Source organism: Dermacentor silvarum, chromosome 8, assembly GCF_013339745.2.
Source record: "Dermacentor silvarum isolate Dsil-2018 chromosome 8, BIME_Dsil_1.4, whole genome shotgun sequence".
NCBI classification, from domain to species: Eukaryota; Metazoa; Arthropoda; class Arachnida; order Ixodida; family Ixodidae; genus Dermacentor; species Dermacentor silvarum.
In genome coordinates, this window is record NC_051161.1 from 52,630,515 (window position 1) to 52,653,480 (window position 22,966).

The 22,966-nt window shown below is 45.3% G+C and overlaps 1 protein-coding gene across 1 annotated transcript in view; it reads right to left on the reverse strand.

Moving 5' to 3' along the window:
• LOC119461234 (EF-hand domain-containing protein 1) overlaps positions 1–22,966 on the reverse strand; it is a 39,504-nt gene that overhangs the window by 10,356 nt on the left and 6,182 nt on the right. The window contains exons 2-5 of the mRNA XM_049672848.1: positions 12,105–12,395; positions 5,635–5,826; positions 3,844–3,978; positions 2,445–2,678 (exon numbers count right to left, since the gene is read on the reverse strand). Coding sequence (XP_049528805.1) covers positions 2,445–2,678; positions 3,844–3,978; positions 5,635–5,826; positions 12,105–12,395 — 852 coding nt within the window. The remainder of the gene's footprint in view (positions 1–2,444; positions 2,679–3,843; positions 3,979–5,634; positions 5,827–12,104; positions 12,396–22,966) is intronic.

Here is a 22,966-nt window from a genome sequence, read left to right on the forward strand (position 1 = left end):
GGGAAACGAGCGAAAAAAAAAAACGAAAAAAACAAAAAACAAAAAACAAATCAGGGGACAATTTGCTTTTGTAGATTCCTCGAAGATACCTGCGTCTATATCTTCAGTTTAAACGCTCTCCCCCTTAGAAATGTCGTCATCAATACTCTGTCTCTCCCCTAAACCCCTCAGTGTGTTCGTGAGGAGCCATGTGCTATGCCTTTAGAATATAGTAGCTGACTTCAGAACCCTAAGTTTGTAGGTCGTGCCTTTATGGCGCTCTATTGAAAGTCGTCTGGGGCCCTATTTTGTAAGGATTATTTTCTCCAGCTCCAGGTAGCAAACCAGACGTGCGTGCGGCTAATCCCCCAATCTTTCATTGCTTCTCTCTCTCCCTCTCTCTTTTTATGCGATTCTATACATTTTATCACGTGTCGCCAAGTGATTGATCCCGGCGATAACGAGGGCGCGGCGACAGCTTGCGGTCTGAATGTCCAACGCGCTTGAATGACCAGCGCGCCTGAACGTCCAACGGGGTGCCCCTGCGCGCCGGAATGTCTAATGAGACGGAATGTACAGCGCACCTGAATGTCCAACGAAACGGAATGTCCAACGAAACAGAATCTCCAACGCGCCAGAATGTCCAACGACACGGAATGTCCAAGACGGAACGCATCCAACGAGACGGAATTGCCAATAAGCTGGACATTCAGAGTCGCTGAATATTCAAGCGCGTTTTCCATTCCGTCTCGGTTGGCCATTCTGTCTCGTACGCCATATCGACTCGCTGGTTACGTGTCCCGTCGGACGATTGGGCTCGTTAGACGTTCGGTCTCGTTGGACCTTCAGGCATTGAATCGTGCGGCGACATGTGACGTAATGACGAAGGGCAAATGAAAAGAAATGTTGCAAGGAGACAGAGAAAGAGAGACAGATAGTGGAAATACGAAAGTAAACTAAGACCGACAGCTGGGGGTGTTAATCAGAGGATATATCCGGTTGGCTACCTTGTGCTCGATTCTCAAGGTGAAAAGGGGTGTGCAATGCAAAACAATATGCAAAGTCACAAAGCTACGTGAAGCCAGAGGGTTGAAGTCTAGGCACATCCGGGTACTGCACTCATCATTCCCATGTTTGCGGAACCACCGTGCTTACGGTACCCGTACACACTAGGGCCAGAGATCCGTCTGCAGGTATATACCGTCTGGTAATTTCTGTAGGAAGCTTCTATGACCTATAATAATTGACTTGAGAGCCCTGATCTATGCGTAGCAGCTAAGGAAGCACGACGAGAAATGCAGGTCCAGCATTGGTCATATCGGACCTTCAAGTAGGCCGTGTTAGTTCGACATTCTGCCCAGTACTGGTTACATTCCCAGTGCTACATGGGATAGACGGCACCTTCAACTAGTCGCCTTGATGGCCGCAAGTGCCGCCGGCGTCCGCCACTGGAATCCAAGAGTGTTTTGCCAAAATGTTATGAAGGAAAAAAAAAATGAGTCGCAGTACCTCGCGAAAATTTGTGCCCCGGACCCACAGATTACTAGCCGAACATTCAACCTCTCAGCTACACCGCCGAGACCGCAGCAGGATACTGCGCATGGAGGATACTTTGCTTGGCCTCTCGAGCGCCCTTTAAAACGATTGGTTGACGTCACGTTCTGTTGTTTACAGCAAATCGGCGTCAAGGTGACATAATATTGTTACGTGTAGCTGATGCCCAATGCTATTTACACAGGGAAGCTAACGGAGACCAAAATTACGACGCTATATCAAGCGGGAACACGTCGTCTTTCTTCAACTGAGTGCAGCCACACGGTGGCGGCTGTTCCGTGTCATCACCCCCGGCAGATGAAGCCCCGTCCCGGTGCTTAAGCTACACATCCGCGGTGAAAGGTGTGCGGTATGGCTTTAGTCTCGCCACGTGCACGATGTCACTTGCAGCTGACGATGACGCTGAGAGGTCGGCGGGGAATGATTTCATACGTGACATCGGTCACTTCTCGCACCACAAAATGAACGAAGATAGTGGACAGGGAGCGAAATGAATGATAGGAAAGAGGACGAAGAATGAGTCTGTATTTCCTCACTTATCCAGCACTGGAGGGCGCCACCTAACAACCACGAAGATGACTCGAACGAGAGGCATCACTGAATAAAGGTTTCTTTTTCCCGGAAGAAAATTATTCGCGCGCAGCTGAGAATGCTTACCCCAACCGAACCGAGAATTACTGCGCCTAATAGACGGACGCACCACGCGGCGTCGACCGTGTAGTTATTTTTCCGCCCCTCCTCCCCTGCTTGCAAATCACTAGGCAGTCGGGTCATCCTAATTGCCAATAAAGAGATTCAATCAATCGTTATGCCACCAGCTATCACATCACCTCACTGTTTCGTACTGTGGGAGAAGACGCGACCTTTTGAATTCACGCGGAACGATATTCTGCTTCGCGTAGTAGGTGTACCTGCAGCACGAGCTTCTTCCGGTGCCTCGGGTCGACCCCTCTGCCGTCCTCGACGCAGAAGAAGCGCAGGACGTGGCGGTCGTAGCGCAGGAAGCGCCACAGCTTGTCCCGCTGACTTTTGGTGGTGTGCAGCTTGCGCTGCTGCTGCGACAGGATGCGCCGGCTGGCCGTGTACGGGTCCTCGGGCAGCGGCTCGGGCGGCCGGACCTCCACGCCCTGCTGCCGGAGGTAGTCCTGCGGACGAGCACGCATCGTGCACATCGTCGAGTCGCGTGCGCAAGTTACGCGCGGACGGGGAAATGTTACTGCCACGTTCGAGGGGGCATAGTTTGGTCCGGCGATTTTAACCCCGCGAAATCGCGGCGGCGAAACCGCGGTTGCAGCCGTTCACAATAAAGGTTGCGAAAGAAAGAAAGAACGAAAGAAAGAAAGAAATAAGGAAAGAAAGAAAGGAAGAAAACAAAACATATTGAATTTCGCAGCGGAAATGAATAATGCCTCAAAGTAATTTACTATGAAGTTGTTTAGTGCAACTTCATCCTTTTATTTTTGAAATAAACATAAATGAAATATGTTTCGTCACCTCATAATGCATACGGCCACTCCTTTTAAAAATAATGAAATGAATAAATATTATTATAAGCATATAAGAAGAAACGCCGCAATTTCGGAAAGTCAAGGGCGCCGTGAGCTAGAGAGTGAGCGAGGTCCGGATATAATCCAAGACATTGGAACGTATAGACGCAACAACAGGTGGGGATAATTTGAGCCACTGACACCTGAACAGGCATACGAGGCCGCGATGCGTTCCGAACTGAAGAGACACACAAATGAGAAAATATACACCAATTGATATTCATTATCATCATCATGCTAGGAGCTGGCCATTTGTAGGTTAATACAATTTCTGGATATCATTAGTTTGTTCACCTCAGGTTCTCACTGGAGCACTGGACATTTCATATTTCGATGCAGTCGAGTGTCTGTCTGAGAGCCGTCTGGCCTGGTAGCACAACGTTACAGCAATTATAAGTCTTGTCACTGACCTCAAAACGACGAAATAGACGTTTCGGTGCCCGCACGATCACCTTTGGCCAATCCCCGTGAGTGGGTATGGGCCAAAGACGTTAAGGTCATCGTCATCATCACCATAATTTTGTTCACCGGACCAGCTTAGGTACATCTGAATACAAGGCGAAATCACTTAGCATAGGTGGGGTGAAGACTGCCATTTTCTCTGAGAGCCCCTAACTAGATAAGCTAATGCTAAAGGAACCAATCGCGTATGTTCTGAGCGGTATACGTCATCCAATATACCTACAAAGTGGGTCAACGAGGTTGTATTAGATGCCAGCATTCTCGGTGTTATACGCGAGTGCCGCTACCCTGCAACGCTCACCCTGGTGAACTTGTCGCAGTTGACGATCTTGTAGGTGATGCCGTAGAGGGAGATGGTGTTGCCCACGTTCAGGTCACTCCAGTGGAAGCAGCGGCCGTCCGACTTGCGAATGCGATGCCTCCGCAACACGCAACCCTGGGGGAACGCCAACACGAACGTTATGTGCGAACGCGTACCCTCACAGCTGTTTTATCTTGACGCCAGCTGTGAAGTGCGAGGAAGTTCCGGAAGAGTGACCGTTGTTTCAACAACACACGTTCATCAAATTGTGCGAGTGAGGACGAGAGGAGAGAGATAGGGAAAAAATAGAGAGAGCAACCAGACGCACGTTCGGTTTTCTGCCCTACACAATGGGAAAGGTGTTAAGTGAGGCATTAAGACGAAAGGAAGAAGGAGAGAGAGAGTACTAGCAGTGTTCATAGGTATCTTGCCTGCACCGTAACGTTAGCTAAAGTCATGTGTGTCGCGGAAAGCCGTAAAAACAGAAAACACAACGTATGTATCACAAACAGACACTAAGATACTGTGGTATAACACTGCGTGTCTATGGGCGCATTAAATTTATAAAGACACTTGAAAACTGAGAGCGGATTGGTTTACATACTGAAGATGGTCACATATACAAACGGGGGACTGATTAGAGGTCGCGGAGGTTGCACACAAAACATTTTCTACACATAGAACGCCAGGTAGTTTGAGCTGCAAGTATTCTCAGGACCTCGTGGCGTTATAGAATGCCTGAGAGCCGTAGTAAAGTCAGGACGACTCAGCACAACTGAGTCACGGCCACTGGATAAAAAATAAAAAAAATATCCAGCGGCCGTGACCGAGCAACGAGACCTTAGACTATCCTCTGCACATATAGGTTCCACAGGATCGCAATGTGGGACTAGATGGCATGTGCTTGTTCTTTGAACAGTACTTTCCAAAGTGACTAAAATCGAATGCCACATCTCACAGGACTTCATACAAGAGTTGTGACAACGGATTTTTATGCCACGCGACGTCGGAGTTTAACTTAAAGGAAATGATGAAAGAGACATATTCACTATCTCAGCATTCCAGTTCGTTATTCGTGTTGGGCAGCGCAAAAGCCGTAAAATATTGAACAGTTAGTTTGCATGCTCCACCGACACGCGGTCCGCAGTCACCTTCACTAGGTGAAAAATGACATTACCTCGCGTTCCGAGATAACATGCGACGTTCTTGGGGCAGGCACAAACACACTCACTATTAAATGATTTCACACTACACAAAATACAACAAATCCCAAATACGCCTCATTGCAAAGTGTGCGGTTCTATTACCGACACTAAACTACTACTATACCTATTGGTATTGTCCAAGAGCCAAAACGCATCAACGTGACTCACCTTATCCTGACATAAGTACATTTCGGGTCTGGGTTGCCTACTTGGGCAAAACGACCTCGTCGTGGACAACTCTCCTCCACCATATACTCAGCATCGTGGCGAAGGATTCTCAAGCCTCACCTAGAGCACAGACCCGGACATGGATTTTGAAAATAAATGTTTGTTCTCTTTCTCTCTCTCTCTCTCTCTTTCGCAAGGTCTGGAACTCCTGGTAAATAAAGTGCATTGAATTGAACCGATTTGAACTATGGAGCGCATTCGTAGCGCAGGACGCACAACAGACGCTATTCCATGGTCCAAGGACATCTTGTAGCCCAAGGTGTGATTCCAGAGGTACATTTAGTGCGGGCATTAGCACTGTCATTTAGACACAGTGACGGAGGTCACTGTGATGCAACCAATTCTGAAAAACATGTACCTGGCTGAGTCCACTGTTTTCCTGCTTGGGTTCTCGCACCGAGATGCTGTCATCTTCGAGGAAGTAGAAAATGTCCACAGGCCTGACGCGGTACTGTTCCAGCGGAGAGTTGTCCACTTCCTCCCGGAAGTAGCCTTGGAAGTGCAAAACCTGGCCGGTAGGAAACGGAATTAACAGGGTGAACCCCTTGAATAATTAAGTTACAAATAGTGTGTACGTTTCTTTACTTCAAAACACTTACAGAAAAAAAAACGCCCTCGACATTTACTCGGACCACTTCACTGCCGGCAAATTATCTGCCCAGGCGGACATCGTCCGCAAGGAAAACCAAAGCAACCCATTCACGAATTAAACTAATCGCATTAATAACTTCCGTGTTACAAGCTTCACGCTAGAAAGTTGAATGAAATCGTCATAAAAGTCTAGTTCTGTGTTTCTACGTTTCAAAATGGCCATGTAAATCGAAATAATTGCTGTCAAGTTATTCGTTATTTTATTACGCATGAGGACACCGCGAAACGTGGCTGGCGGTGCAACCATTCTGTGACGTATAGAAGGGTGGCACAAAATTAAGCTGCCGTCACAATAACCACCTTCCCCCGAGCTGATTCCGATTGGCGCTTTACGTAACTCCAGATTGAACGCATGATCACTTCAGCAGCAGGAACGAGACAGACCGCTAACAGCTTCGCATGGAGAAGCAGGATTATGTACGGCATTCCAATAAATTGAATTAAACAAATTGTTGTAGCTTGATTATGGTCGAGCAAAACGCCGGGTTTTGGATAAAAACATTTGAAGAAGACACTAAGCACGAACACGAAATAAGGTTAGACCGGTATTTCGAAACTCTACCGGCCTGTATTTTTTTTATTTTTTTTGGCGAGAAAGTATCGAACATTAACGATGAAAGTTAACTTCACTCCTGAAGGGCACGGAGTGATTTCCGACCGCCGTTGTTGAACCAAATTATTTCGCGTTAGTGTCCCCTTATTCTGCAACGCGTAAGGGCCGGCTTGAACCCCACAAGCGAAGCGCTATATTGCGTCTCACTAATTCCGTGCAGTGCGTCAAACGCTAGGGGTAGCGCCAGTAAAACGGAAACGAAAAGGATTGCCCACTGCTAATCCCCCCGCCCCCCCTCTTTTTCCCCACGCCCAACGCCAGCTGCTGTAAGGGTCACGTCAGGATTAGCGGCCCAACACAATTAAGTGGACACGCTGCCACTTTTTGTTGTTTTTTTGAGAGGGAGAGAGAGATCGTTTATGTCTGTTTCTTCACAGAAGATCGAGGCAAAGCCAATGGTCGCTATACCTGACGTGGCTTCACGCCGAGCAGATATATATATATATATATATATATATATATATATATATATATCTGCTCGGCGTGAAGCCACGTCAGGTATAGCGACCATTGGCTTTGCCTCGATCTTCTGTGAAGAAACAGATATACATCCGTGAGCGCATGAATGAAAGATGCACAATGGCTACCAGCAATGATGCATTCGAAAATGAGGAACGCAGACAAATAAATAAATAAATAAATAATAATAAATAATAATAAATAAATAAATAAATAAATAAATAAATAAATAAATAATTAAATAAATAAATAAATAAATAAATAAATAAATAAATAAATGCATATTTCTTACAACCAATGATATAACAAGAGTGTGCAGCATACATGAGTCGTGCGATACGGACACGATGCTTTGCTGGACCGCTAAAAACACGACCGAAAGTAAAGCTGCGAGAGAAGGCGGCAACACATCATACTTCTAACTGGCTCACGCGGCTAGCGGTTTTCATTGCACAGCAGCAACGTGGTGAGGCAGAGTATAATAGCTCGATCGAAGGGTCGTCAACCATCGCTTCCAGGAAACAAATACAACATCAGCGCGGGGTCGAAGCTGAACGGAGCCCGCTTGGTGCGATCACCCCTCCGCACGACTGGTCCCGCGCGCACGCTCACTGATGCGTGAGCACTGCGGTGGAACACGCAACTCATGTGCCGCCCGCTCTGCTCTGCTTTCTGTTTAACGGCAATTTCTGCGAGTGGTTCCCGGCCAAGTCGGAGAAACCACTTTCATGCATTGCTAATGGCGCGACGACGGTATGCGACGTGGGCCCGGAGCAACCACAGTGTTTGCGTGTGATGAACGAAAGCAGCAGGAAAAAAAAAAGTAACCACGTAAGGACAAGCCAAATTTTAAATTCCACATGTCAACTGTGAGGTACTATTTAAAAAAAATGCTCTTTTTTGTTGCAACAAAAGTTCCTACATTGTGAATGCCGAAAGGGTCACGGACACAGAGAGAGAGAGAGATACGTTTATTAGGGTAGAAAAGCTGAGAGGTCGCCCTGAATCAAAGTTCTGAAGTGATACCATTGGGGAAGGGAGACTAGAGTAAAAAGAGATAGAGGCAGAGAGGCGTTGATGATGAGGGTGAATATGGCGATGAGTGATCTTGAACAGCTAAGACTCTTCAAAAGTCTCAAATCTAGACGGCTCTCGCGCAAGAATTTGATTAGAGCTTTTACAACATCACGCCGACAAGAAACCGGCCGAAGGTCCCAATAGGACCTCTTCAGACAAAGGTTGATTGGTATATTTGAGCCTATGTTGTACCAATAATTGATTGTCCTTGCACAGCATATGGCGGGCAAATGCACAAGACTTATTCAATTGTCTCGGGTACCGCGCACTCCTCACAGTCTGTACTGTCTGCACGGCCAATAAGGTGTAGGTATCGCCCAGTGAATGCCACATCTTGTCGTAACCTGTGAAGCAAGCTTGCATAACGTCTTTTGATCTTGGTCGGTAATTTCATTCGGTTGTGTGAATCGAGTCCTTGAAGGCGTCGATGGCGGTGAGTCGGCAACAACCAGTATGGAAAGGTTCCCGGAGGACTTAGCCCCTGCTATTGAATAACGAGATGAATATTATCCGCTTAAGAGCAATCTTCTGCTGAGGTGTAGCAGATTCTGTTATTCGATGCGAGCACTGGCGAGCTCAATTGCCCAAGAATTCCACATCCTGCGTTCAGACATAGATAATACTCCTTGGCGTCTGACGACGCCTTTAGTGATTCTGAATGTTCTCGGAATCCAAAAGAAGTCCAGCTCATCTATTGGATGAAGATTCTTGACACTTTTGCATATGAGCCGACTAAGGGTAAACAGTACGCTTGTCGTCACAGATGCATCAATGACAGATGTCAGTTAGACTGCTGCGTTTTATATATTTGCACGTGAAGCAAGGAAGAGTTACCGTCTGTCTCACAAAGCATAGTCAACAACAGCAGAACTATGGTCTTCCACAAGCTGCGACATTTATCGCCGAAGTATATACACTGAAAATTAGGTAATCTGCTCTGAGTCCAATCTATAGATACTCTGATCCAAGCAGCATGACGTCATGCTACTTGAACCGAAATTTCCGTTGCCAAGCCCGGGGTCACGGAAGCGGTGATGTCAAAATCACCGTGGGTTATTCGGGAGCATCCCCCTATTGCCTTCGTGTCCTTGTGTGTATATGTGTACAAACCAAAAAAAAAAAATAATAATAATAATTTGATTCCATGGCAGTCGGGCAAAGTAGCTTGACGTCACGGATCGAAGTGCACCGGCTTTGCCAAGCGTCTCACCGCGCTCGCCTGCCCGCGGGGAGTTCATAACTCGAAGGACTGCTCAGCGGCGTTCAGTTGGACATTAATGCTTTCGCATTCAAAACTCATAAGAAATGCTTAGGTGTCCTCGGATTTTTTGTTCACGGTACTCAACATTTTAGTGTTCGAAAAAAAAAAAGTGAATTGAATTGATTTGAATTAATTAAATGCTGCTTTAAAGGTGACAACTCCTTGCTTTGCTATGAAATTAAGAAAATATTAACCCTTGCCTCTAGTTGCGGTCGCCAGATCGGACTCAAAGTGTTGGATTTCTTGTTAGATTACCTTCAATCAATTGACTTCCTCTCAAAACTCTAGCTGTTATTCAGACTATGTACGTCACATAAAAAGCCAGCAGTGAAGTAAAAATGAACTCGTATGGACAAAATGGATCTCTGCAGTAATGCCATTACAGCGTTGCACGAATTTTGTAAATAAAAGAAAATTATGTACGAACAAGTTGGACTCAAAGTTAAAGTTATCAAGTTGTGTTGTTATTAATATTTTTTTCATTTTCTTCTGTCCTGCTTCTTCGGTGGCCTTTTTCTCCGTTTTCCCCCAACTTAATTTGCAGAGTATACCATGTAGGCGAATACTTCTACGTCGGCAAACCTCTCTGCGTTTAACTAAAGAGCCCTCTCTGAACCAAGCCAATAGCATTTGCAGCATCCAACGCCAATGCACCACTTAAAGGAATGAACCGTAAAGTAACAAAGACAACGTGGTTTCAAGAATTTTCTGTGCTTTTTTTGGTGTCTTTTTTTTCCTTCTCATTTTAATATCATCATAACGTTTCTGCGTGGTGGGGGTTAGTAGTAATGGTTCGGTTATCCCTGCAACTATAGCCTGAGAGGTTTGCCGACGACGTATGTGACAGCCTGATGGAGCCTACTGTAGAGACAACACGAAATCTGAAGAGATTTGTTCACTATAACATAAAATTAGACTTCACTTAAAAACAATATATGTTCATTGGCTTCTTCTTTTTTTATTCTTGCTTATTTCGCGCTGGGTTGTTTATGTGTTTATTGTTCATACTGTGTGTGGTGTCGCTTTGTTATCAGTTAGCCTGGAAAATACGACCCTAAAATGGGTCTATTTTCTCCATTTGCTTTAATTCAAAGAAAAAGAACAACAGGTATAGCAAATATATACAGTAATTTCCGACGCCCTAATTATGAGGGGTTTGCAGTACGAAACAAGAAGGAAAGAAAACAAGAGCGAAGCGAAATTTGCTAGAACTCCTTTCCTCCATGACCTCGAAATATTGATCTTTCTTTTTCATCCTCCGTGCTGCCACGTCATGGGGAAAACCGCCTCCGATGCTTTCAGCCAAAATTCCGCACACTCCGTTACCTCTCTATGTTTTTTGAAGGGCCTTGCATCGGCTTGTTTACAGATTTTATTTTATTTCGTCTTTTTTTAAATATACAAGCGCACTACGAGGATACGCTAGGATAACGAGAAAAATGCATTTGCCCTAATTACGTTTCGTGATTTTCGTGCTGCACTGCGCGGGTTTTTTTTCACGCGTGCTACGGAATGCGTTGCTGCGCCAATCAATCGAGGTCAGCGTTTTCGCACTTTTGATCATGACGCCTAATTCATGGAATCGGTCACTGCTAGCAGGAGGGCAGTTTTATTCGCGTCACCGCTCGCGGTTGTGGGTGTAGTGTATAAGGACATCGACCATGTCATGCGACGCCGGTTCTCGTCAGGTCACCGAAGCTAGCATAGTTGCGCTTGATCTTTGATCGTTGTGCTTGGTAACAAATCTTTGTTCGCCATAAAAGGTTAAATGGTTAAATAGGAGACGCAGTTGGAGCTATATAGAAGGTTATAGGGCAAACCTCGACGATCCGACTCTTTCGTTTGCAGGCAAGAGTGACATAAAGAAGGATGGTGATTATGGAGATGACGATGATAGTGATTATTGGTCGTAGTAACGGTTACAATCCATTGAATGACTGTGACGAAGACGATGACGTCAGCAGCTCATGGCATGAACATGTTTACGTTCCAAAACAGCGAGTGATCTAACAAGCTTGTACAACATCGGCATACTTAAGTGGCAATTAGCTTTCGCGATTCCTTCGACTCTTTCAGGAACAATAGACTTGTCACTACACCTCAATCCAAGCGTTATTAAGAAACAAAAATCATCAAGCACGAGAGGCCGTGCATTATAGGCGGCTTTTGGCTTCAGGGATAAGATCATCGGTTGAAACACCACCAATACCACCGCAACCATGCACCACCACTGCCATCATCGCATCCAGAAGTAACATGTAGATATTGTGCGTATATCTATTGATTTAAATGGCGTTCACCTAGTTATAACGCGCGCGCGCGTGTGTGTGTGTGTGTGTGTGTGTGTGTGTGTGTGTGTGTTTATTTTTCTCGCCTCTTCAAGTGGGTGGGTGTGGCGTCACATTGAGGAGACAATTGCTAGCCCACTTTTATTTCTCTTTGTGGTTTTTTTCATATGCCTACATCAATACTACTACTACTACTACTACTACTACTACTACTACTACTACTACTACTACTACTACTACTACTACTACTACTTCTACTACTTCTACTACTACTACTACTACTACTAATATCTTGTCTTCTGTGCCCCAATTGCATTTAACCCAGTGAGAAATGGCGGGCCAGAGACGCGCCCCTCCGGCCGCCATCTCCGCCTTTAATTCGTCTCATTAAACTTTCTTCACCTCCATCGCCATTGATTTCAAGAGAAACTCTAAATTTCGCGGGACATATACCAAGGGGAACTGAGCGCACTGCATACCTTCTTGTCGTTGAAGGCGAAGTTTGGCAGGAAGTTATTCTTGAAGGCGCTTGGTCTCCTTCGTCGGTGCCTGTAGGGATCGTCGTCGATGCTCTGCGACCCTTCGGAAGTGTGACCGCTTCCCAGCAACGCAGCGCCGTCGTGGAGCTCGGACGGCGGCCTCGACTGCCGAGTCTCGAACAGCTGCGACTGCAGCGATCGCTGCATAGACGAGACCGAGGTCGGCAGCGACCGGGCCATGGGCAGGCCGCCCCGGTAGTCGAACGTGTGGCTCAGCGGGTAGCGGTCCTTCTGCGGACAGTCGAATTTACAGCCACGACGGTAACTTTATTTTTGCACAACTGTGATAGGACGAGAGCTTATAAGCATTGCACATTGGATTTTCCGTGGTACTTTGCTGTCACTTTACCTCCCCCTCCCCTCTCTCCCCAGCGTAGGGTAGCAAAGCGGATCTTCCCATCTGGTTAACCTACCTGCCTTTCCCCTTTCTTCTCTCTCTCTCTGAGCAATCGCGGCACAGTATACGTCTTTGAAAGGAGGAAAAACAAAGATTGAACTACTCATGCAAGCACTCGACGGGTGCTCGCCGTCTAGCATCTCACGAGAACCCGCGTTGACACCAGTTACACGAATGAAATTTTGTGTCCTAAATGTAAATTCCTTGAGCTCTACTTTATCCAAAATTTAGCTTCCTTGAGCATGTAGTTGCCGGGCTGTTTACAACACAAGATTGCAATATTTCGCAATTTTCAAAAGCAAGTTATCCAAAAAGTAAAAATTAAAAATTAATTTTCTACGTCTAGGAACTAGATAAATATGTCCTAAAGCTACAGAGCAAGCCGCAATGAAGTAAGCGCGGCAGTGTCTTCTAAATATGGTCACAACTGAGACACAGTTCGCAAAAACCATGTATCTCTTGCTTGTTCTTGAGCATTTATTTCTAAATCACATTAATCAATTTCCTTATATTATATATAGTTGGAATCTGCAACTACTACTATAGTTACTACAACTACAACTACTACAAAGCAGTTTTTATAGTTTTTACGACAACTTCATATGCTAAGTAGAAGAGCCGCCACGGTTGCTCCAAAAGTACTGAAAACTGGGGGCTCGTGCCGCCGGAGTGGGACCACCGCCTTAAGGCCCAACGTACGCTTGGCGGCGCGCGAAAGCTCGCGGCTACGCATGCGTAGATGGTGCGGGAAAGATCGTACGCGTCGAAGCGCGGCGTGTGCCCGGGTATCTTCTTCAGACAAATATCAGTGCTCTAGCTGCCTTAAAAAAAAAAAAAAAAAAGAAAGAAAGAAAGAAAGAAAAAAGAACGAAACCAAAGCGAACATAGTGAGGCAACTGGGTGCGCGCTGGCGCGTGTGTTGTAGATTCAAACCGCCATTCCTCGAGAGGCGCAGCAAGTGTACGTGTAGTTTGGCCTTTATACTTCATGACAAAACTTGCAGAACACGAATGCCCGCTGGTTTAAAAATTGTTTGCTTGTTTGCGCGTTTGTTTCTGTCTTCGGGTTGACAACATCTCCTGCGGAAAGGTCATCATAAATGTTATCTCAATTGTTATAACAATCGTTTGTTTAGTTGTGCTGCTTTACGGTCCCTTTTAACGAGGAGAAAACCAAACCATAGCACGGAGGATAGAATCTTGTGCGTTAAATGAAGGTGGTGAAAAAGAGTGAAATCTCCACTGCTATTTCAACGTTCTCGATAGGCCTAACCGATTATAGCTTCGCTGTTTAATTCGATCAATTCATTCAGGCTGAGATATTTGCGATTGCGGCTTTTTGTTTGGTGAATACAAAACGATGGCAAAAGTTGGAGTAAGGAAATGTGTTGAAACACACCCTAAGAATTATGTCGGGGACAACTGCAAGTTACTGACTGGCTTCTTCCTTTGAAATTGAGTACTCTCAAAATAAAGCCTTGGTCGTATCACACTCTATTTAAACTAGAACCTCTTACTAAATTAAATACTGGGCTTTTACCTACCTAAACCACGTTGTGATTGTGAGGGACGCCGTTATGGGGGTTCCGGAATAATTTTGGCCACCGGGAGGTGTGCCTAAATCCAAGTACGCGAGTGTTCTTTGCATTTCGCTCCCATGCAGCAAAACGTGCACTCCCATTGACGCCAGCATCGGCCCCGCGACCTCGTCCTCAGCATCGCAATGCCATAGTCACTGAGTTAGCGCGGCGGATGCCAACTTTTTGTTTTTAACGCTTTGTGCTTGTGCATTGGATGTTTAGAAGCATTTGCCATTGTTTCGGATGCTGCTCTTGCGGCAGCTCGCAAAGCAAACAAGCAGACGGATTACAGATCACGATGTTGCCAAAAAAAAAAAGAACACCCTTTTTTATTGACACTCAACGTTCGCGCTACCATCGTCTTGTGTGAGCAAGCCTGCTAGCCTGCTGGACTGCTTGAATACTGAACCTTTCGAGAGAAAAATAAAAAAAGAAAAGCGAACTATACTTTTAAGGCCTTTTACTTCGCCGTGCGACAAAGGAACAGTTATGGCTATTTAAATTAGTATAGCCGGAACCTGTCGATTTCTCGACACTGCAGGTGATCGCTGTAGGTGGCCACAGAAGTTCTGTTTAACGACCAATTTCGGATATTTGTAAATAGGTGACTCATGTGCGCCTAGTTAATATAAGTGCACTACAATTCAAACAACTATCTCCTGCTACTTAAACGCGACCGAAGAGCTTTGAAAAGAAGTCGGCGGAAGATTTTGCGCAAATAGAGACGTCATCTTTAACGCTTTAAGGAAACGGTCATGCCGTGATCGCAACCTTGCTGCTTAATAATGTATAACTAGCGGCGTGAAAAACTTTATTTTGGGACACGAGTTGTATAAACAGGATAAAGCACCTTAGACATGCTGGCCGAAGTTTCAGCAGGTGAAACCAACTTGGTTGAAGGGGGGCTTGTCGGCTCCCATTTTTTTATTTTGAGAAATGCCATTTGGTGTTTTTTGAAATAGTTGACATAAAAAAAAAAAACACGCAAAATCCCTCCCCTACCGGAAACAAGCGTGCACGCGAAGCTTGTACAACCCTAGGGGAGGATTTGTTTAGTTTTTTGAGCGTTTGAGATGTTCACGGGCTCGTTGCCCTTCCTTCAACGCAGCTTGCTCTTCAGCAGAACAAACCAAACGCAGCCTCGCTATCTGACTGCCGGGCCTGAACTGGCGGGATACAGCGGGCGCGAGGCGAGCGAACACGCGATCACACCCTTTCTCTCCTCCGGAGGAAAGGGACGGCTGTGATTGGCTGGGGGTATGGTGTGATCGCGCGCGCCAGCTGCGGGCGCCGCGTCTACTTCTTCATGCATATAAAACACCGCTTTAAAGGGCGTGTATGATGAACCAACAGTGGCTGTATCGGTTAGCGTGGTGGTCTCTCAAACCAAAGGTCGGTGGTTTGTTTCCTCAGCCCGACGAGCAATTTTTATTTTCGCGCGGCTTGACACCATAAAACCGACACCGACACGAGTGAGGCAATACAAGCGTCGCTTGAAAAGTATTGGGACATTTTTGCGAATCGTACGCCGCGTTCCTCACTGGCGGCTTGACTCTCTTTCTGCTTCTTTAATAAAGTTGCACCAATGTAGCTGTGACTATATTGATTCTTTTTCTTCGTTCCCGCTGCTCCACGTTTTATTGTTTCGTACCTCGAGAAAGGTGACAACGTACGAACTACATATCAAATAAACCGCTTCTGTGCGCATAAGAAAAACTCCGTGCAAACCAGTTTCGGAAAGTAAAGCTTAAGCGACTGCGTTGCACAGACCCAATATTGTCGGTGTACATTGTCTTCTTTGTCAAAGAAGCGCATTGTGGCCCCTTTCCTGACGCTGAAAACAGAGAATGAAAATAACAAAAGAAAGAACGGAATGTGAATCGGAATCTTTACTTTCTCAATGTTCTCCCTTCCGCACATTTAGCTATATTTTGTCACTATACAAAGAGCGATAACAATGGATGATTTTGTGGCCCACGGGAGTCAACCGATCTGAGTGCACATTAAACAATAATAAGCGTCCTCTACGCGGACCGGGTCGCTCCGACCCCGACGCCTTGCTTCAGCTGAGCAGACAAGTGGGTCACTAAGGGATCGAAGGAAGCCCCCCCGAAAAGGGTAAAGAAAAGAAAGAAAACAAACACACACACGCAGATAACGCAGCAGCTGCCGAAAATGGAGGGTCGGTGAGGGCGTCGCGCCTTAATCATCAAGAGAGGGGACAGCGAATAAATGCTTCCACCTCGTCATACTCGGGCGCCGCCGAAACGCGAGCAAGATAACGCATGCCGCACCGAGATTTGTCCATGCCCAGCGGCTGCGGGGGGCGGGGGGGCTCCCGAATTGGGCCGCATCGATTGGACCGCGCTGTGTCGTGGCTTTGCAGTGATCGCGAGACACTCCGCACTACGGCAGGCCTTGGCGGCGTCGTCCCCGCTATTTTAAGGCGCGCAAGTACTGCGTCTTCACGACCGAGAGCCGCCTGGTCTGAGTTTCACGCCTTCTTGCCGGCCATCGACACGCAACAACTTTCTTTTTTTTTTTGTTGGTGGGGTTCTAATTTTGAGATGCTTGGTTGGTCCTCGCACGTGTGCCCAAATTGCTTCTCACTTTTTTACTTTCATCTTTTAATGACACCCGCCACCACCGTCCCTCCGGCGCATGGGTGGACAACTGGAATTGCCTTTTGTTAACGTTTCCTACCCTTAAACCGAAACTTTACCAAGACCAGGGTTAACTTGCCCCCCTACATTTGCTAACGTCCCTGTGAATTATCTTGTCTCTATCTTTCTCTATCTACGTAGCTAACAGCAGTGTTTTATGGTTATCGAGTTCAATGACGTTATGTTCAGTAGCTTATCCACTACTAGAAAGATCGTCGTTACCTTTTCGCCAGTGAAAACTTGAATATAATATAGCTCCTGTGGTCGTCATGGTGCTGTTGCGAGCAAACGTAACACATAACTCGGAACATTAAAATCGTGATTGGGCATCACTCGGCAGAGCCGTCATCGGTAATTCTAGTTTAAAGCGTAACCACATTCTTGAAGAACACCCTCAGTCAGAAAGAACGGTATATTTGCTGCCCGATGCAAAAATAGGATAAAAACCCGATCGGGGAGGAGGCGAGGTGTGCCAATTTAGAACGTAAAAGTACCGCTGGCGTGAGTATAACAATTATGAAAATCCAATCTACATGCTGGAATCAAAGTGATGCGTAGTTTTCTTGAAGTTGTTAATTAAATGTTATATCATTAATTTCGATGCGCAAAACTGTATTAATTGCCATCCTATGGCACGTGTTATCTCATTGCAATGTTTATGTTTCTGCACCGCACAGGTCACAACTTTAATGTCATGCAATGTTCATGTTTATGGACTGTGCACCACGTGCAAGCCATGCCGAAATGCTGACAGCAGTTCGTACCAGTGCACACAGTGAAACGTCGACAGGATGATGTCACGAGGACGACATCACATGCTATCGCAGCAGAGGGAGACGAGGGCACTGTTGCAGTCTTTAAGGACAAGAGACTTAGACAAGTGGCTGTAATCTGAACTGATGTTTACAGTGCTACAAGTGCTACTGTGCTGTGCGGTGCTATAATGCGGTGACAGTGACCGACTGTGATTGGGTATCTGTGGTCCCTTTCTTTTTCTCTCTCTACTTTCCTGTCATTTTACCTCCCCCTCCCCTCTGTCCCAAGCGTTGGGTAGCAAACCGGGTCATGCCATCTGGTTGACCTCCCTGCCTTTCCCCTTTCTTCTATCTGTCTCTCTCTCTCTGTCGAGGCACGGCCGTACTCAAACTCAGCAGCAGCGCGGCATATGGCCTGCACACTGGCTCGGTTGCTCTATTTCACAGCATCTGACGCCGTGGCACCTCGAACTGACCCTGCGTTACTCGGTACTTGGTGACCTAGTACAGGGTAATTGAAAGTGTGAATAAAAAAATCGAAGCCCCTTTCTTAAAGAAAGATGGTTGAACGCGAAGCTTTCTTCCATGCAAACTGAATCAAAGTCCAACGCCAACGACCACGCAACGAAACCAAGAAATGCTGAGCGACCCGATGCGATGCATATGTGATTTGATTGCTCGTTTAGGATTGTATTTTTTGAACGTGGAAGTTGAATGAAGACACATTTCGTTAGGTTGCATATCCTAAATTTTAGATCATGTACTCGTTCATTACACGCACACACTCACAATTTCACGGACGACTCTACACTTGCACAGTATTGCCTTGTGATCGCTGTGGTAGACGGTCAGAGGCTCTGCCGTTTCCGATACACGGGATCGGCCTTACGGGCACGATCGCGTTCACGTACGGCAGCCTCTTTTTCTGCCGTGCGCTGCTCCTGCGGCCTACCCATGGCGACGGCCGGCAATGTATTGCGTGACCCGCGTAATGCAATGTAAATATATACAGTTCGTCTGGGTAGCGTGGCGTTGCAGTTTCTATTCTTCTTATCGGTACAACTGCGAATGTACGAGCGTAAACTGTAGTGTTCTACGATACGTATATCGTGCGCCGTTGTTTTATTGTGTGCAGACGCGCAGCCCTTATTCTATTGTGTGTGCAGATGCGCAGATAGTTCCATTGTGTAAGTTGGCTTTCCTGCAGTGCATTTCGGTGCTCACGGACGAATCAGTGAGACATATAAAGCTTCGCTTTAACAACCAGGAGTCATCAGAAAGAAAGCAAGAGAAACGGAGACAGTGGATTGGACGCAAAGAATGCAAACAAAAATCACCTTGGAAATTTACTTGAATGAGAAGGCAGAAATTAGAAGGGAATATATATACGACAACACAAATGGCATTGCTATTTGAGGCTCGAGCCGGTTGCCTAAGGGCAAAACCATACCGGAGCAATCATTCGGAACTAGATGAGGCATGTGTATGCTGCAGCAAAAATCCGGAGACCAGTCGGCACATCCGAATGGAATGCGAACGGATTCACCCAGTGAGAACCATAGGTGTGCTAGATAAAAAAAAAGCATGTATAACATACCTAAATAAATCAAGCAGGCTAGGCGACTATTTACCACCATCCTGTTTCAAAGGGGATGCCATTAAATCATCATCATAATAATCAACGTAAGCTTGGGACCTTAAGAGGAAGCTTCAGTTTGGGGGCTCCCATCTAAAAACACGGAATAGGGTAAATCGTTTTTCTCGGCAACCACATCCCCGCGAGAATCGGGACCCTCCCTCCACATACAACGAGGTCACAAAGCGCTTTTATTTAGACCGCAGAATATACAGCACACCTCACAATAAGCTCACCAGGCCTCAAGCCATCACCTTCATAATGCTTCAAACCAACCCGTACCCCACGCAGAACAGACTACATCACTACATGCCTGAGCTATAGACAACATCATATTGCGAAAATTGGCTCAGAACACTAGACGTACATCACTTACTCTGGCCGTGTGGTCTGACCCACGCAAACAAGAATCAAGACTACGCCATGCTACAAGAAGCACTACGCAGCACGGACCTGGAGGAACAGCTCTGGGCCGTCCAGCGAGCCCACGATGTGGCCAGGGAGTCAAAACTCCTGGTCCCAACGTGGGAGTAGCCCGCTCTATGGGGCCTTGCGCCCCGTAGCCCGCAGGACCTTGCAATAAAGTTATCCCATCCCATCCCATCCCACTAAACAAAATTCAATGTGGCTGATTGCATTTCAACGAAAATGTTGAAATCTAGTGGCTGTTGGCAGTGAATCTTTGATTTAGGCCACCAAGTTTTTAATAAACATTGCTGAAAACCAAAAATGTTCAGTAAACGAAACTATGAAGTTTACAACTCTAACTCAGCAATGAAAAACGATATCACAATTTTATAAATTGCATCTAATAGTATATTTAAAGCGAACAACACTTATGTATTATACATGACTCTCAAATAGACCTCTAATATGTGAGTAGGAGTTTTCCAAATCCCTTCTAAACAATGTAACAAATTCACATAAGATATAAATTTATGTGCCAAATGTGTCCTGTTTGGATGTTGTAACGGGTGCATTTTAAAACTTGCGATATCTATTCTTGCTGCGGAGTTACGGATTTGTAAACTTCTGTTCCTGTAAACTTTTGAATGCGTTCTGTCGTGTCTATTATGTACAAAACACTGTAGTACTTTCTTTGCATAATTCATTTCGATTTAACGCTGCCGTTCCGAGAAGTATGTCCATAAGATGTACAGGAGGTCGAGTTCGGCTTTAGAAGGCTTGAAACTAAAATAATTTTAACAAGAACAATTTGCCGTTTCCGTTGAAGAACGCTGTGCGAACTCATCAAGGAAAGCAGTGTGTGTTTCTAAAATGGCGCCCGTCTTCCCCGAAAACGCCGTGATTTGACATAAGTTATGCGTGGTTTGACCAGAGTAAAAAGAAAACTAGGAGCCACGTGGTGATTACTGATTATATTTAGGAAGGAAATGACAAACGTGAATGACCACCTGTGTCGTGAACCACTGCATTGCATTCATGAAGTCATTAGCACTAAATTTAACCGCGATAGTATAGTATTCTCGAGACACTTGTCTAACTGACTGAATGACGAAGGCTATGCGAAACTTTCTTGAAGTCATTAGAAATGGGGTGATTAATTAAAAAAGCAGACCGCCAAAGTGCTATCTCGTCTACGAACATTTAGTTGTTCAAGATACGCGATGTAGACAAAGCTGCAATTCAGATACAGCTTCTCGTTTGCGAAGTTTTGACGGAAAGAGAAAGCGACTTTCAGGGCGCTCTTGTGACGCTCTGTCGTTGGAGATATTCATTGACGTTGAAATCGCAGTGAACGTTTCATCACTGCGTATATAGCTATCGATAAAACTTTGCCATCAGAGATCAAAACCTTGAGTTTATAGAAGACGACGTGACCATTGGCATGACAAGATATCCACCGTTCGCTGCAAGGTTTATACAGACTGGTACATTTCACTGCAGACGTGACCCGTCTCGGTGGGGCCTTCATCGAGCGAAATCCGGCGTATTTCTCAACTTATTTTAAAAACTCGATCGTCCTTGGTAAGTATACTCGTACACACGCGACGTCGGCGTCGTCGTTTGCGCGAGGTGCCATTTTTTGTTGCCTTTTATGCTTGAGTTGCTTAAAGGCGACACGGCTCTGCAATCACAGCTGCCGTGTTTCTGCTCTAGGTTACTCTTAATGAACCCCAAGCCGAAGAGCTGGTGCATTGTCATAGGAATAAGGCCGACCCTATAGATAACATAAAGCTTGCCTCGTCGCAAGGGCTATTGCACAGAAAGTAAACAATGACGCTAGACAAACATGTGCAAAATGTACATAAACGTAGATGTTAAAATGAACCAAACATTCTTATCTGCGCGGCCAGAGTTAAGCGTTACGCAAGGTGCTTGATGTTATTGGTACATCATGGCTACCGCAGAGACGTTGATGACGTAGCAAGTGAATAGTCGTGAACTTCTTAGAGCATACTTATTTGTTAGTACAGCAACTGCGATGATATGAAGAAAGGTAAACAAATAAACCACATTTTCTTAATCCGGTAATGTCGGTCTCATTCATCGAGTTTGCAGAAGGTAATCGCTGAATCAAGAAAACAGGCTGTGAGAAACGCCGCATTTCTGCCTTTGGCAAACGTCAATGCTCCACATCGCACGAAAAGACAATACAGATTACTGAGTAAGAGGGTTCTCGAAAGAGCCCCCTCCCCCTTACTCCACCCCTCCGTTCTGAAATCATTTCAAACTATGCACACCTTTTTGTCAGTCTTTCTGTTTTTTTCTTTCTGTTAATGCGCGTTAACTGTGGCTGCGATATTCCATACTGTTTCAGGGTGCCATGTTTTGATGCGTGAGAAGAAAAATGTACTAAAAAAATGCAGAAAAAGAAACGAGAAAAAAAGAGCAGCCCGTATATATATATATATATATATATATATATATATATATATATATATATATATATATATATATATATATATACAGGGTGTTTCAGCGAACACTTTCAAGATTTATTTAAGGTTGCCTGTGGCAGATAGCCCAATTCTAGTTAATGAGCTCGTCTGCTCGAAGAGGCGGACATTATTTGCACAAAAAATTGAAATGCATAATCGATTAATTAACAAAAATTAACTAATGAAGTTTTTAACTAATTACCTGATGGCCCATATTGCAATTTACAAATTGTAGCCGTGGAGCTCGCAATACGGATCCACTTGGAACGAATTCTCGCGATGACACCAGTTTTGAGATGTTAATTCCCAAAATTTGCGGAGAAATGCATTGGCGTTCTAGTTAACTTTGTGCTTCAATGCAAAAAGCAACGTGTTGTTAAGAACCTAACTGGAACGCCAACGCATTTCTCGGCAAAGTTTGGGAATTAATATCTCGAAACTGGTGTCATCGCGAGAATTCGTTCCAAGTGGATCCGCCTTGCGGACTCCACGGCTACAATTTGTAAATTGCAATATGGGCCATCAGGTAATTAGTTAAATACTTAATTAGTGAATTTCTGTTAATTATTCGATTATGCATTTCAATTTCTTGTGCAAGCAATGTCCGCCTCTTCGAGTAGACCAGCTCGTGAACTGGAACTGTGCTATCTGCCACAGGCAACCTTTAAGAATTTTTGAAAGTGTTCACTGAAACACCCTGTATATATATATATATATATATATATATATATATATATATATATATATATATATATACAGGGTGTTTCAGTTCAAAACGGATCGCGAAAACTTTTTCTGTACATACAGCACTACAACTTAATACTCCTTTAGACGCAGACATTTTGTTAAGATACGAACAAGAACAAATT